This window comes from Caretta caretta, chromosome 23 (assembly GCF_965140235.1).
Source record: "Caretta caretta isolate rCarCar2 chromosome 23, rCarCar1.hap1, whole genome shotgun sequence".
Classification (NCBI taxonomy): domain Eukaryota; kingdom Metazoa; phylum Chordata; order Testudines; family Cheloniidae; genus Caretta; species Caretta caretta.
Window position 1 is genome coordinate 14,494,296 of NC_134228.1, and position 14,532 is coordinate 14,508,827.

General features: G+C 67.7%; 1 protein-coding gene across 1 annotated transcript; it reads left to right on the plus strand.

Moving 5' to 3' along the window:
• Positions 1-3,685: 3,685 nt before the first annotated feature.
• LOC125628433 (metabotropic glutamate receptor 6) lies at positions 3,686-13,129 on the plus strand. The gene is made up of 9 exons (XM_048833473.2): positions 3,686-4,561; positions 6,027-6,243; positions 8,139-8,274; positions 8,349-8,503; positions 8,825-8,965; positions 9,878-10,078; positions 10,200-10,339; positions 10,909-11,844; positions 12,358-13,129. Exons 1-9 carry the CDS (start codon positions 4,088-4,090, stop codon positions 12,589-12,591), a joined length of 2,634 nt encoding a protein of 877 aa, XP_048689430.2. The 5' UTR covers positions 3,686-4,087; the 3' UTR covers positions 12,592-13,129.
• Positions 13,130-14,532: the final 1,403 nt, after the last annotated feature.

Here is a 14,532-nt window from a genome sequence, read left to right on the forward strand (position 1 = left end):
TGGGGATGGATAGAGGGATAGGGTGGATGGGGAGGGATAGACAGAGGTGGAGGACGGGGATAGACAGAGGCGGTGGACGGGGAGGGATAGACAGAGGCGGTGGAGGGGGATGGACAGAGGCGGTGGAGGGGGATGGACAGAGGCGGTGGAGGGGGATGGACAGAGGCAGTGGATGGGGATGGATAGAGGGATAGGGTGGACGGGGAGGGATAGACAGAGGTGGAGGACGGGGATAGACAGAGGCGGAGGACGGGGATAGACAGAGGTAGTGGACGGGGAGGGATAGACAGAGGTGGTGGACGGGGATGGATAGAGGCTGGGGGGCAGGTGCAGGAGGACGGTTTGATGGATTCCCCGGATTAGGGGCTGGGGCTGGCAGCGGCCCCCGGGCGGATGAGCCGTGGCTCTCCCTGCTTTAAGTGGTGAATTAATGCAATTGCTTTCTCTCTCTCTCTGAGTGTCCGTCCCCAACAGCTGGTGTTTGTGAAGTGATGTGTGCAGGGGGGTGGAGGGGGGGGCGGGAGCCATCCCCACACATCAGGCCCACGGGCCCAGCCAGTCCAATATCCCGCCCCCGATCAGACCCACACCCAGCCCGGTAGCCCCCCCACCCCTGCCCCAGACCAGTGGCTCGGAAATGGAGCGAGTTCGGAGTCCTCTAGCAAAGTGGGTTTCTCTCTTTCTTTCCTTCTATGAAAGGAGCCTCCCAGACTCCCCCTCCCAGCCCAGAACAGCCCCCAGGGCCAGGGGCGCCGAGCAGCACAGACCGGATCAGAGCCAGCCCCCGCCTCCTTCCTCGGCTGCCCTGCAAACACCCCCCCACCCACACCCCCAGAGCTGGGGGACTCCAGGAGGTGGGGCAGGACCGCACAGAGCTGGGGGATCCCAGCTCCTCTCCTTGCCTGTCAGAGCAAAGATCTGCAATGCCAGGAAGATCCTGGGATGTTTTATCTTCAGTGTTAAGGAGAGAACCCAGGAGTCCTGGCTCCCAGCCCACCCCTCCCCTAACAGCTAGACCCCATTTTCATGTCAAATGAGATGGTACATGCTTGGCTCAGTTCTTAGCAGGACAAATGCCCCCCAGGATTCAATCCCCACCCCCAACCCCATATAAATCGAGGGTCCCGGGGGATGGGCCCATTGGGCTGGGGAGACTGGCTGGCTCAGGGGGGCGGGGAATGGGGCCCGGGGCCTGGCCCCTCTAGGGGGCGTCGGCTCCCATCCGGCCCTAGGGTAGGAGCCTGGGGGGGCTCAGGGGTCCCTGCGGTCTGGGTCCAGCGTCTCAAGTTAGGTCAGGTCTGTTCAACCCCAGATCTCCTGTTGGTCCCACCCCGAGGCCTGGCAAAAGAGGGGTAGAGAGGAGGGATGAGAGAGGTGTAAAATGGGAAAGAAGGGGAGGGAGAGAGAGAGAGAAGGTGAAAGGGGGAGGAGAGGGATGGGGATTGGGATGGGCAGGGCAGGGCAGGGGGATGGGCAAGGGAGCGGGATGGGCAGGGTAGGGCAGAGCCAGGAAGGGGGGTGCAGAGCCAGGCAGGGCAGAGCTGGGCTGTGGGGGCAGAGCCGGGCAGGGCAGGGCAGGGGGAGGCAGGGGGATGGGCAGGGCAGAGCTGGGCAGGGGGGCGCAGGGCAGGGCAGGGCAGGGCAGAAGGATGGGGATGGGCAGAGCCAGGCAGAGCAGGGCAGAGGGATGGGCAGGGCAGGGCGGTGCTGGCAGCGGCTGGTGCTGGGGATGGAGGGAAGGTGCCAGCCAGCGGAGGGACGAATGCGCTGCCCGTAGCCCTGCCCCCCCCAGCCCTCTCGACACCCCCCCTTGCCTGGCAGCTCCCAGCTGTTCCCAGCGCAGCTGGGAGACAGGAACGGCCGGGGCTCAGCCGGTCCCAGCCAGGGGACCCCGACCTGCCTCCCCCGGGGGTGCCACTGACCGGAGCCAGCTGGCAATGCAGCTGGGGGCTGGGGAGAGAACCCAGGAGTCCAGGAAGCCCGCGTCCAGGGGGAGCAACTGCAGGTGAGTTGTGAAAGGGGAATCGGGGGGTCAGGGGTGGGGCTCTAGGGAGACGTCGGGGGTCGATCTGGGAGAGACATTGGAGGGTCCATCTAGGGAGATGTTGGGGAGTTGAGCCAAGAAAGATGTGGGGGGAGCTGGGGGTTGGTTCGGGGAGGGGTCGGTAAGGTTGATCTGAGGGAGATGTCGGGGGGTCAATCCAGGGGAGACGGGGGGAGTTGGGGGTCGATCTGGGGAGCTATTTGGGGAGTAGGACTGGGGGATATGTCAGGGGTCGGGGGTTTAGGGGCTTGGTCCGGAGCAGATGTTTGGTGGTTCAGGGGGTCGATCGGGTAAGAATTTGTGGGTCTGGGGGCTCACGGATTTTATCGGAGGGAAACATCGGGGGGGTTTAGGGGGTCAATTTGGGGAGACATGGGGGGTTCAGGGGCTCAATCCAGGAGAGACGTTTGGGGCTTCAGGGGGTAGAACTGGGGGAGATGTTGGGGGCTCAGGGGCTCGATCCAGGAGACATTTGGGGGTTCAGGGGGTTGAGCCGGGGGAGCTGTCAGGGGTCTGGGGGTTCAGTATCTGTGGGGGCACAATCCTGGTTCACACAGTGTATTATGAGTGGGGGAGGTGCCGACTTCCCCAGGTGCATGGGGGAGGCAGGATTCTGGTTCCTCCCAGTGCATTATGGGAGCTCCAGGCACCCGCCCCCCCCAGCTCACTCTGCTCACTTAACCCTGGCACAGAACCCCCCGGCTCAGCCCCTCCCTCGCAGACACCCCATCTGGGGTTGGGGGGCTAAAGGGCCTTTGTTCCACCCCACCCCTGGGGGGCCAGCCAGCCCCACCCTTGAGGGGGCAGGGGCTGTGGAAAAGGAACGGGCACAGGGGGCAGGGGTGGGAAAGAACAAAGGGGGTAGGCAGATCAATCAATGGATGGACAGTGGGAGAGTGAAATGGGGATAAACTCACCCCACAGTAGCCGGGCGTGTGAGCGGGGAGGGATGGAGGGGTGCATGGATGGATGGTGGGTGTGAAGATGGTTGAAGGGAGTGAATGGATGGATGGATGGATGGATGGAGAAAGGGAGGGATACACGGATGGCGGGTATAAGGATGGATGGGGTGCTGGGAGGGATGGATGGATGGATGGAAGGATGGGGTGTCAGGATGGATGGATGGAGGAAAGGAAGGATGGATGGATGGGGTGTCGGGATGGATGAATGGAGGAAGGGAGGGAGGGGTACACGGGCGGCTGGTGGCAGGTTGGATGGATGGGTGGAGGGACTGAGGGTGGGTGTGAGGATGGATGGATGGAGGAAGGGAAGGAAGGATGGGGTGTCGGGATGGATGGCTGGATGGATGGATGGAGGAAGGGAGGGATGGAGGAAGGGAGGGAGGGATACATGGGTGGCGGGTGGCAGGATGGATGGATGGATGGATAGATGGATGGACGGGCGGAGGGACTGAGAGTGGGTGTGAGGATGGATGGATGGAGGGAGGAAGGGATACAAGGATGGCTGATGGATGGAGTGTTGGGATGGATGGATGAAAGGATGGATGGATGGATGGATGGTTGGGGTGTCAGGATGTATGGATGGAAGGAGGAAGGGAGGGAGGGATACAAAGATGGCTGGTATAAGGATGGATGGCTGGAGGGGCGGAGGGACAGAAGATAGGTGGGTGGGTGGATGGATGGGGTGTCGGGATGGATGGATGGATGGAGGAATGGAGGGAAGGATACATGGATGGATGGATGGAGGTGTGGGGGGACAGATGGTGGGTGGGTGGACGGATGGACAGATGGTAGGGTGGGTATGAGGATCGATAGCTACACTCCAAGCCAGGCCAGCTGCCCCTCCTCATGGCCTCCATCTCTCCAGGGCCATGGCGGGGAGGGTCTCGCTCTGGCCAGTGGTCGGGAGCAACCGGGGTCAGCACTGGCCACCTGCCAGGGGACCCGGACCAACAAGGTGTCCTAGGGACGGTGCCCGAGTGAACCAGCTCCTGGCCCCCAGGCCCATCCAGACGGCGGCTTGCCCCATTTCCTCACCCTCCTTCCCGCTGCAGGCCGTGAAGCGCTCGGGGCCAGCCCAACCATGGGGCAGCTGTGGCCCCCCCTCCTGCTGCTGCTGTGGGGCTGGGGGGCAGGGGCCCAGCAGGGCACGCAGCCCTTCTCCATCCGGATCGAGGGGGACGTGACGCTGGGGGGGCTGTTCCCGGTGCACGCCCGGGGCCCAGCCGGGGTGCCGTGCGGTGAGGTGAAGAAGGAGAAGGGGATCCACCGCATGGAGGCCATGCTCTACGCCCTGGACCAGATCAACGCCGACCCCCAGCTGCTCCCCAACCTCACCCTGGGCGCCCGCATCCTGGACACCTGCTCCCGGGACACCTACGCCCTGGAGCAGTCGCTGACCTTCGTCCAGGCCCTGATCCAGAAGGACACGTCGGACGTGCGCTGCGCCGACGGCCGGCCCCCCCTCTTCACCCGGCCCGAGCGGGTCGTGGCCGTGGTCGGCGCCTCTGCCAGCTCTGTCTCCATCATGGTGGCCAACGTCCTGCGGCTCTTTGCCGTGAGTGGCCGGGGTGGGGAGCCGGGGGGGGCGTCTCCTGAAAGTGGGGGGATGGATGGCGGGCCCTGTCCCGGGGGGGGTGTCTCCTAGACATGGGGAGATGGATAAAATCAGACTGATATCCCCAGATATACCCCAGTCGCAGTGGGTCTCCCCGGCTCTGGGAGGGGAGTGGGGTCCAGTGGTTAGAGCAGGGGGGCTGGGAGCCAGGACTCCTGGGTTCTCTCCCGAGCTCTGGGAGGGGAGTGGGGTCCAGTGGTTAGAGCAGGGGGGCTGGGAGCCAGGACTCCTGGGTTCTCTCCCGAGCTCTGGGAGGGGAGTGGGGTCCAGTGGTTAGAGCAGGGGGGCTGGGAGCCAGGACTCCTGGGTTCTCCCCGGCTCTGGGATGCCCCACACGGTATTAGCCGGTTTCTCTCTCTCCCTCCCTCCAGCTGTTGGTCCCGTCCCCCCTGCCCCACAGTGCTCCAATCCATCAACAGCCTAGCTAACGATGCGGGGGGGGGGGGGCGGTGCTGGGGGAAGGTAACACATCCAAGAGCCACAGAAGCGGGTCCCTCCCCCAACTAGGCCACTGTTACCCACAATTCCTTGCAGCTCCGGCTTCCCAATCCCTGGGCAGTTTTGTGGGGTTCAGGGTCCAGGCAATGAGCCTTCCCCCGGCTTCTCCCCGACCCCACAGCACATGGGGTGGGGGGAAGTGAGGGACTGCCCTAGCCCCACACCCAGAGAAGGGCTCGGCCCCACCAGCAGGGGCGACAGGGCCCCCGCCCCGGCTCCTTCTCATTTCTCTCAACCCCGCTTAGCTCTGCGAGGCATCAGCTCTGGCGCTGGGACTCCTGGGTTCTCTCTCCGGCGCTGGGAGGGGAGTGGGGTCTAGTGGGTAGAGAGGGCCGGGGCTGAGAGCCAGGACTCCTGGGTTCTCTCTCCGGCGCTGGGAGGGGAGTGGGGTCTAGTGGGTAGAGAGGGCCGGGGCTGAGAGCCAGGACTCCTGGGTTCTCTCTCCGGCGCTGGGAGGGGAGTGGGGTCTAGTGGGTAGAGAGGGCCGGGGCTGAGAGCCAGGACTCCTGGGTTCTCTCTCCGGCGCTGGGAGGGGAGTGGGGTCTAGTGGGTAGAGAGGGCCGGGGCTGAGAGCCAGGACGCCTGGGTTCTCTCTCCGGCGCTGGGAGGGGAGTGGGGTCTAGTGGGTAGAGAGGGCCGGGGCTGAGAGCCAGGACGCCTGGGTTCTCTCTCCGGCGCTGGGAGGGGAGTGGGGTCTAGTGGGTAGAGAGGGCCGGGGCTGAGAGCCAGGACGCCTGGGTTCTCTCCCAGCTCTGCCACCTGTCTCCTTCCACCCTGGCTGACGGGTCGCCGCTGACGAGTCCGGAAGCTCCTGGGTGCAGGGATTTTCTGGGCTGCCCCCGGGTCCGAGCAGGGGCCAGGGGCCCCCTTGGCACCCCCGTCAGTCTCCTGCCCTTCTGCCCCCCAGATCCCGCAGATCAGCTACGCCTCCACCGCCCCCGAGCTCAGCGACAGCAACCGCTACGACTACTTCTCCCGGGTGGTGCCGCCGGACTCGTACCAGGCCCAGGCCATGCTGGACGTGGTGAAGGCGCTGGGCTGGAACTATGTCTCCACGCTGGCCTCCGAGGGCAACTACGGTGAAAGTGGGGTGGAGGCCTTCGTCCAGATCTCCCGCGAGGCCGGTGAGGGGCTGCGGGGCGGGAGTGAGGGGCACCGGCTGGGGGGGGGGGGGCAGGGCCGGGCTAGCCGGGGGCTGCGGGGCGGGAGTGAGGGGCACCAGCAGGGATGTGAGGGGGGCAGGGCCAGGCTAGCCGGGGGCTGCGGGGCGGGTGTGAGGGGCACCAGCTGGGGGTGGCAGGGCCGGGCTAGCCGGGGGCTGCGGGGCGGGAGTGAGGGACACCGGCAGGGCTGTGAGAGGGGCAGGGCCGGGCTAGCCGGGGGCTGCGGGGCGGGAGTGAGGGGCAACGGCAGGGCTGGGGGGGGCAGGGCCGGGCTAGCCGGGGGCTGCGGGGCGGGAGTGAGGGGCACCGGCAGGGCTATAGGGGAGCCCAGGGCTGGGCGGGCAGGGGGCTGCGGGTCGGGAGTGAGGGGCACCGACAGGGCTGGGGGAGCCCAGGGCTGGGCGGGCAGGGGGCTGCGGGTCGGGAGTGAGGGGCACCGACAGGGCTGGGGGAGCCCAGGGCTGGGCGGGCAGGGGGCTGTGGGTCGGGAGTGAGGGGCACCGGCAGGGCTATGGGGGAGCCCAGGGCTGGGCGGGCAGGGGGCTGCGGGTCGGGAGTGAGGGGCACCGGCAGGGCTATGGGGGAGCCCAGGGCTGGGCGGGCAGGGGGCTGTGGGTCGGGAGTGAGGGGCACCGGCAGGGCTATGGGGGAGCCCAGGGCTGGGCGGGCAGGGGGCTGCGGGTCGCGAGTGAGGGGCACCGGCAGGGCTGGGGGAGCCCAGGGCTGGGCGGGCAGGGGGCTGTGGGTCGGGAGTGAGGGGCACCGGCAGGGCTGCGGGGGGCAGGGCCAGGCTAGCCGGGGGCTGCGGGGCGGGAGTGAGGGGCACCGGCAGGGCTGGAGGGGGCAGGGCCAGGCTAGCCGGGGGCTGCGGGGCGGGAGTGAGGGGCACCGGCAGGGCTGTGAGAGGGGCAGGGCCGGGCTAGCCGGGGGCTGCGGGGCGGGTGTGAGGGGCACCAGCTGGGGGGGGCAGGGCCGGGCTAGCCGGGGGCTGCGGGGCGGGAGTGAGGGGCACCGGCAGGGCTGGGGGGGGCAGGACAAGGCTAGCCGGGGGCTGCGGGGCGGGTGTGAGGGGCACCAGCTGGGGGGGGCAGGGCCGGGCTAGCCGGGGGCTGCGGGGCGGGAGTGAGGGGCACCGGCAGGGCTGGGGGGGGCAGGGCCAGGCTAGCCGGGGGCTGCAGGGCGGGAGTGAGGGGCACCGGCAGGGCTGGGGGGGGGCAGGGCAGGGCTAGCCGGGGGCTGCGGGGCGGGTGTGAGGGGCACCAGCTGGGGGGGGGAGGGCCAGGCTAGCCGGGGGCTGCGGGGCGGGAGTGAGGGGCACCGGCAGGGCTGTGAGAGGGGCAGGGCCGGGCTAGCCGGGGGCTGCGGGGCGGGAGTGAGGGGCACCAGCTGGGGGGGGGGCAGGGCCTGGCTAGCCGGGGGCTGCGGGGCGGGAGTGAGGGGCACCAGCAGGGCTGTGAGGGGGGCAGGGCAGGGCTAGCCGGGGGCTGCGGGGCAGGAGTGAGGGGCACCGGTAGGGCTGGGGGGGGGGGCAGGACAAGGCTAGCCGGGGGCTGCGGGGCGGGTGTGAGGGGCACCAGCTGGGGGGGGCAGGGCCGGGCTAGCCGGGGGCTGCGAGGCGGGAGTGAGGGGCACCAGCTGGGGGGGGGAGGGCCAGGCTAGCCGGGGGCTGCGGGGCGGGAGTGAGGGGCACCGGCAGGGCTGTGAGAGGGGCAGGGCCGGGCTAGCCGGGGGCTGCGGGGCGGGAGTGAGGGGCACCGGCAGGGCTGGAGGGGGCAGGGCCAGGCTAGCCGGGGGCTGCGGGGCGGGAGTGAGGGGCTCCAGTCCCCGTGACGGGGGCTCCCTGTCGCCCCCCCCAGGCGGCGTCTGCATCGCCCAGTCCATGAAGATCCCGCGGGAGCCCAGGGCCGGCGAGTTCGACAAGCTGATCAAGCGGCTGATGGAGACGCCCAACGCCCGCGGGATCATCATCTTCGCCAACGAGGACGACATCAAGTGAGTTTGGGGCTCCCCCCGGGCCCGTCTCCCCGGGAATTCAGGACTCACCTGCTCGCTGTCGCCCCCTGCAGGCGGGTGCTGGAGGCCGCACGTCGCGCCAACCTGACGGGGCATTTCCTGTGGGTTGGCTCGGACAGCTGGGGCTCCAAGATCTCGCCCATCCTGCGGCAGGAGGAAGTGGCCGAAGGAGCCGTCACCATTCTGCCCAAACGGGCGTCCATCGACGGTAACGGATCCCCCCCGCCGGGCCCCCCACCGAACCCCCCGCAGCACTGTGCCCCCCAGTCTCCCGACCAAACCCCCCACTCCCCACTGCACCCCCCACCCCCCCGCTCCCCACAGCACCGTGCCCCCCAGCCCCCCTACCAGACCCCCTGCTGCCAGCAGCATGGCACCCCCCAGTGCCTGACCCTGACTGCCAGGGCAGAGCGCCCCATGTCCAGCTCCCTGTCCCACAGCGCCTGGCCCGGCCTGCCAGGGGACAGCGCCCCCTACTGAGCACCCTGCCCCACGGCGCCCCCTGCTGACCCCTGTCTCCCCACCGCAGGCTTCGATCAGTATTTCACCTCGCGCTCCCTGGAGAACAATCGCCGCAATATCTGGTTCGCCGAGTTCTGGGAGGACGATTTCAAATGCAAACTCACCCGCCCGGGGACGCAGCCGGAGGAGGCCGCTCGGAAATGCACCGGTACCGGGGGCTGGGCTTGGGGGGCTGATCTCTCAGGGATGGACGAGGTTGGGGGTTCGGGGGGTGGCAATCCCGCGGCGGGGAAGGAGACACTGGCCCCCTGGTGCCCCCGCTCCAGCTAATCCCCTGCATGGGGTGTGATCAGCCCACTCAAGGCTCATTCCCCGGCTCTTAGGGGAGTCCAGGGGGTTGGGGGGCTGGGGGCTGATCCCACCACGGTGGGCGGATGATGCCCGGACACCCCAAATCTCAGCTATCTGCCTGCTGAGAATGAGATGGGGATCGGGGCCGGTGCTCCCTAGAGGGGACAGGCCCCATGCTCCATTCCCCACCCCCCTGAGCCCGTCTCTGCCCAGGTGAGGAGCCAGGCCCCATTCCCCGCCCCCCTGAGCCCCTCTGTGCCCAGGCGAGGAGCCGGGCCCCGGGCCCCACCCCCCTGAACCCCTCTCTGCCCAGGCGAGGAGCCGGGCCCCGGGCCCCGTTCCCCGCCCCCCTGAGCCCCTCTGTGCCCAGGCGAGGAGCCGGGCCCCGGGCCCCGTTCCCCGCCCCCCTGAGCCCCTCTGTGCCCAGGCGAGGAGCCGGGCCCCGGGCCCCGTTCCCCGCCCCCCTGAACCCCTCTGTGCCCAGGCGAGGAGCCGGGCCCCGGGCCCCGTTCCCCGCCCCCCTGAGCCCCTCTGTGCCCAGGCGAGGAGCCGGGCCCCGGGCCCCGTTCCCCGCCCCCCTGAGCCCCTCTGTGCCCAGGCGAGGAGCCGGGCCCCGGGCCCCGTTCCCCGCCCCCCTGAACCCCTCTGTGCCCAGGCGAGGAGCCGGGCCCCGGGCCCCGTTCCCCGCCCCCCTGAGCCCCTCTGTGCCCAGGCGAGGAGCCGGGCCCCGGGCCCCGTTCCCCGCCCCCCTGAGCCCCTCTCTGCCCAGGCGAGGAGCGCATCGGGCGGGACTCCACCTACGAGCAGGAGGGGAAGGTGCAGTTCGTGATCGACGCCGTCTACACCATGGCCCACGCCCTGCACAGCATGCAGCTGGACCTGTGCCCCGGCGCCCCCGGGCTCTGCGAGCGCATGGACCCCGTGGACGGGCGCACCCTGCTGCATTACATCCGCGGGGTCAGCTTCAACGGTGAGGGAGGAGGGGCACTGGCTGGGGGGAGCCCAGGGCTGGGCCAACAGGGGGCTGCGGGTCCGGAGTGAGGGGCACCGGCCGAGCTGCATCCAGCCCCCCCCTTGTTCACGCCCCCCAGGCAGCGCCGGGACCCCCGTCATGTTCAATGAGAACGGAGATGCCCCCGGGCGCTATGACATCTTCCAGTACCAGCTCACCAACACCACGGCGCCCGGGTACAAAGCCATCGGGCAATGGACCGAATACCTGCGCCTGAATGTGAGTGCAAGGGGGCCCGGGGCGTGGGCATGTGGTCCCCAGCCGCCCCGCCCCAGAGGTGGCTGCATCTCAGCCCTGGGCATAGCATGCCTATGCCGCGTTATGTGCAGCTGTTCCCCAGCCGCCCCGCCCCAGAGGTGGCTGCATCTCAGCCCTGGGCGAGCCGTCCCCCTGTGGCGTCGCGCGTGGCTATTCCTCTGCGGCCCTGCCCCGGGGTGGGTGGCATCTCAGCAGCGGGGGATTCATCCCAGGGCAATGTTATGTGCAGCTGTTCCCCAGCTGACCCCCCCCCCCCCAGAACTGGCTGCATCTCAGCCCTGGGCAAGCCATCTCTATGCAGCGTTATGTGCTGCTATTCCCCAACTACCTCACCCCAGAGGTGGCTGCCTGTCAGTCCTGGGCATAGCATGCCTATGCCGCGTTATGTGTAGCTGTTCCCCAGCTGCCCCACCCCAGAGGTGGCTGCATCTCAGCAGCAGGCAAGCCATCCCAGGGCAGCGTCATGTCTGGCCGTTCCCCAGCACCCCCCACCCCAGAGCCAGCTGCCTGCCCGCGCTCTCCCTTGGCAGATCGAGGAGATGCAGTGGTCCGGGGGCCAGCAGGACATCCCCTCGTCCGTCTGCAGCCTGCCCTGCGGGCCGGGCGAGCGGAAGAAGATGGTGAAGGGCGTGCCCTGCTGCTGGCACTGCGAGCTCTGCGACGGGTACCAGTACCAGCTGGACGAGTTCACCTGCGAGACCTGCCCCTTCGACATGCGCCCCAGCCCCAACCGCACGGCCTGCCGGCCCACGCCCATCGTCAAGCTGGAGTGGAGCTCGCCCTGGGCTGTGCTGCCCGTCTGCCTGGCCATGGGCGGCATCCTGGGCACCACCTTCGTGGTGGTCACCTTCGTGCGCCACAACGATACGCCCATCGTCCGGGCCTCGGGGCGGGAGCTGAGTTACGTGCTGCTGACCGGCATCTTCCTCATCTACGCCATCACCTTCCTGATGATTGCCGAGCCGGGCGTGGTGGTGTGCGCCGCCCGGCGCCTCTTCCTGGGGCTGGGCATGGCCCTCAGCTACTCGGCCCTGCTCACCAAGACCAACCGCATCTACCGCATCTTCGAGCAGGGCAAGAAGTCGGTGACGCCGCCCCGGTTCATCAGCCCCACCTCGCAGCTGGCCATCACCTTCAGCCTGAGCGCCGTGCAGCTGCTGGGGGCGCTGGCCTGGCTGGGGGCCCTGCCGCCCCACAGCGTCATCGACTACGAGGAGCAGCGGGTGCCCAACCCCGAGGCGGCCCGGGGGGTGCTCAAGTGCGACATGTCCGACCTGTCGCTCATCTGCTGCCTGGGCTACAGCCTGGTGCTCATGGTCACCTGCACCGTCTACGCCGTCAAGGCCCGCGGCGTGCCCGAGACCTTCAACGAGGCCAAGCCCATCGGCTTCACCATGTACACCACCTGCATCGTCTGGCTGGCCTTCGTGCCCATCTTCTTCGGCACCGCCCAGTCCGCCGAGAAGGTCCGCGGGCCGGAGGACCCAGGAGGCCGGGGAGCCGAGGGGCTGGCGTTGGAGAGAGGGAGGGGGACCCAGGAGTCCGGGAGAGTGGAGGGAGCCCAGGGGCTGGAGTAGGAGAGAGGGAGGGGGACCCAGGAGTCCGGGAGAGTGGAGGGAGCCCAGGGGCTGGAGTAGGAGAGAGGGAGGGGAGGGGACCCAGGAGTCTGGGGAGCCCAGGGGCTGGAGTTTGCAGGGGGACCTAGGAGTCCAGGGAGAAAGGGGGGGGGAGATGAAGGGTTATAGTTTTTGAGAGGGGAGGGAACCCAGGAGTCCGGGACGATGAGGGTGTGGAGAGGAGCCCATGGGTGAGGCTTTGAGAAAGGGAAGAAAATAAGGGTCAAGTATGAAAGAAAGGAGAGAGGGATCGAGAGATAGGAACCCAGGCGTCCTGGCTCCCAGCGCCCCCTCCCGCCCCCCGCTGGAGGGGACGAGCCCTGCGCCAGCCGCCCTGAGCCCCCCGTTCTCTGCCTCCCGCAGATCTACATCCAGACGCTGACGCTGACGGTGTCCATGAGCCTCAGTGCCTCAGTTTCCCTGGGGATGCTCTACGTGCCCAAGGTCTACGTCATCATCTTCCACCCCGAGCAGAACGTGGCCAAGCGCAAGCGGAGCTTCAAGGCGGCGGCCGCGGCCCTCAGCACCTCCACCCGCCTCTCGCAGAAGGGCAGCGGGTGCCAGAACGGGGCGGACGCGGCCCCAGCGGGCAAATAGCGATCGCCTCCCGCCCACGCGGCCACAGCCAGGGAGAGAACCCAGGAGTCCTGGCTCCCAGCCCCCTCTTCTCTGACCACTAGAGCCCACTTCCCTGCCAGAGCCAGGGAGGGAACCCAGGAGTCCTGGCTCCCAGCCCCCCTGCTCTAACCACCAGACCCCACTTCCCTCCCAGAGCCGGGGAGAGAACCCAGGAGTCCTGGCTCCCAGCCACCTCCCCTTTGTGCAGCATGGCTGTGGCCCCCAGAGGAGCGGTCAGTCGTGCTGCTCGTGCGACGGGTGCAGGGGGGCTCAGGCCGCCATGTGCCGAGCGTGCAATGACCCCGCCCCGGCTCCAGCCAGTGCTCCCAGATCACTCCCAGTGCAGGCCTCGGAGCGTGCGAGGGGGCCAGTTGGGGCAACCGGACCTCATCCATTGTGGGGCAAGCGTGCAAAGGCTCAGATGTGCGCACGTGGGTCGTGAGGTTTGTGCAAAAACCGTGCAAGGGTGGATGGTATCAGAGGCACAAAAATGGAGTGTGACCTAATGGTTAGAGTGAGGGGGATGGGAGCCAGGACTCCTGGGTTCTCTCCTCAGCTCTGGGAGGGGGGTGGGGACTAGGAGCCAGGATTCCTGGGTTCTCTCCCCAGGTCTGTCTCCCTCCCCGCCCCCGCCAGGGCCCATGCCCCCTCCCAGGGAAGCTATGAATAGAACAGGCCTCCCACCAATCTTCCTGCCCTTGGGGAGCAGAAGCAGCCCTGCCCCCCCCCACAGCGAACCTGTCCCCCCCCTTCCCCTCCCAGAGCTGGGGAGAGAACCCAGGGGTCCCGGCTCCTGCCAGCCCCCCATCCACTCTAATCACTAGACCCCACTCCCTTCCCACAACCGGGAAGCGAACCCAGGCATCCGGGTCCTGGCTGGCTTCCGAGTGACTCTAACGCTCTTCGTTCACATTGCCAGGGCCCCCCATGCTGAGGAATGTGGGGTACCTGGAGCCAACCCCCAGACCAACATGAACCGAGGGGGGGGCTGAAGAGGCATGGGGGGCTGGACAGGGGAACGGGGGGGGGCAGGAGCAGAATAAACCTGTGTTTTTTACAGTGCTGCCTTGATTTATTTACAGGGGCTGGGAGCTAGGACTCCTGGGTTCTCTCCCACACCCCCCCGGCTAACGAGTCGGGCTGGTCCATTACGGGAACAGGCCAGGACCCCAAGATTCCTCAGCTGCGGCTGGGCCCCTCCAGTCTTCTCCCCATAGGGTTTATGCCTTCCTTCCCCCGCTCGCTTCCTCCTCATCCCTTCTCCTCCCATCGCTCGCTTCCTTCCCCCGCTCGCTTCCTCCTCATCCCTTCTCCTCCCATCGCTCGCTTCCTTCCCCCGCTCGCTTCCTCCTCATCCCTTCTCCTCCCATCGCTCGCTTCCTTCCCCCGCTCGCTTCCTCCTCATCCCTTCTCCTCCCATCGCTCGCTTCCTTCCCCCGCTCGCTTCCTCCTCATCCCTTCTCCTCCCATCGCTCGCTTCCTTCCCCCGCTCGCTTCTTCCTCATCCCTTCTCCTCCCATCGCTCGCTTCCTTCCCCCGCTCGCTTCTTCCTCATCCCTTCTCCTCCCATCGCTCGCTTCCTTCCCCCGCTCGCTTCTTCCTCATCCCTCTCCTTCTATTGCTTGCTTTCTTCCTTCTCCCGCTCGCTTCTTCCTCATCCCTCTCCTTCTATTGCTTGCTTTCTTCCTTCTCCCGCTCGCTTCTCTTCCATCTTCTACCACTCCTTTCATCACTTGCTTCTTGTCTTCCTTCTAACACTCACTTCCCCTGCTGCTCACTTCTCCTAACCCTTCCACTGCTCGCTTCGTCTCATACTTCTACCGCTTGCTTCTCCTACTCCCTTCTCTTATCACTCGCTTCTTCTTCTTCTCCTCCTCTGTACCACTCACATCTCTTCATTTTTGTATCGCTCACTTCTTC

Excerpts from the sequence above, each read along its gene's own strand:
- LOC125628433 (XM_048833473.2), top strand. The coding sequence starts at position 4,088 with ATGGGGCAGCTGTGGCCCCCCCTCCTGCTGCTGCTGTGGGGCTGGGGG. Across the intron at positions 8,275-8,348 it reads GCCAACGAGGACGACATCAA|GCGGGTGCTGGAGGCCGCAC; the intron begins GTGAGTTTGGGG and ends CGCCCCCTGCAG. Across the intron at positions 10,079-10,199 it reads CCGCGGGGTCAGCTTCAACG|GCAGCGCCGGGACCCCCGTC; the intron begins GTGAGGGAGGAG and ends CACGCCCCCCAG.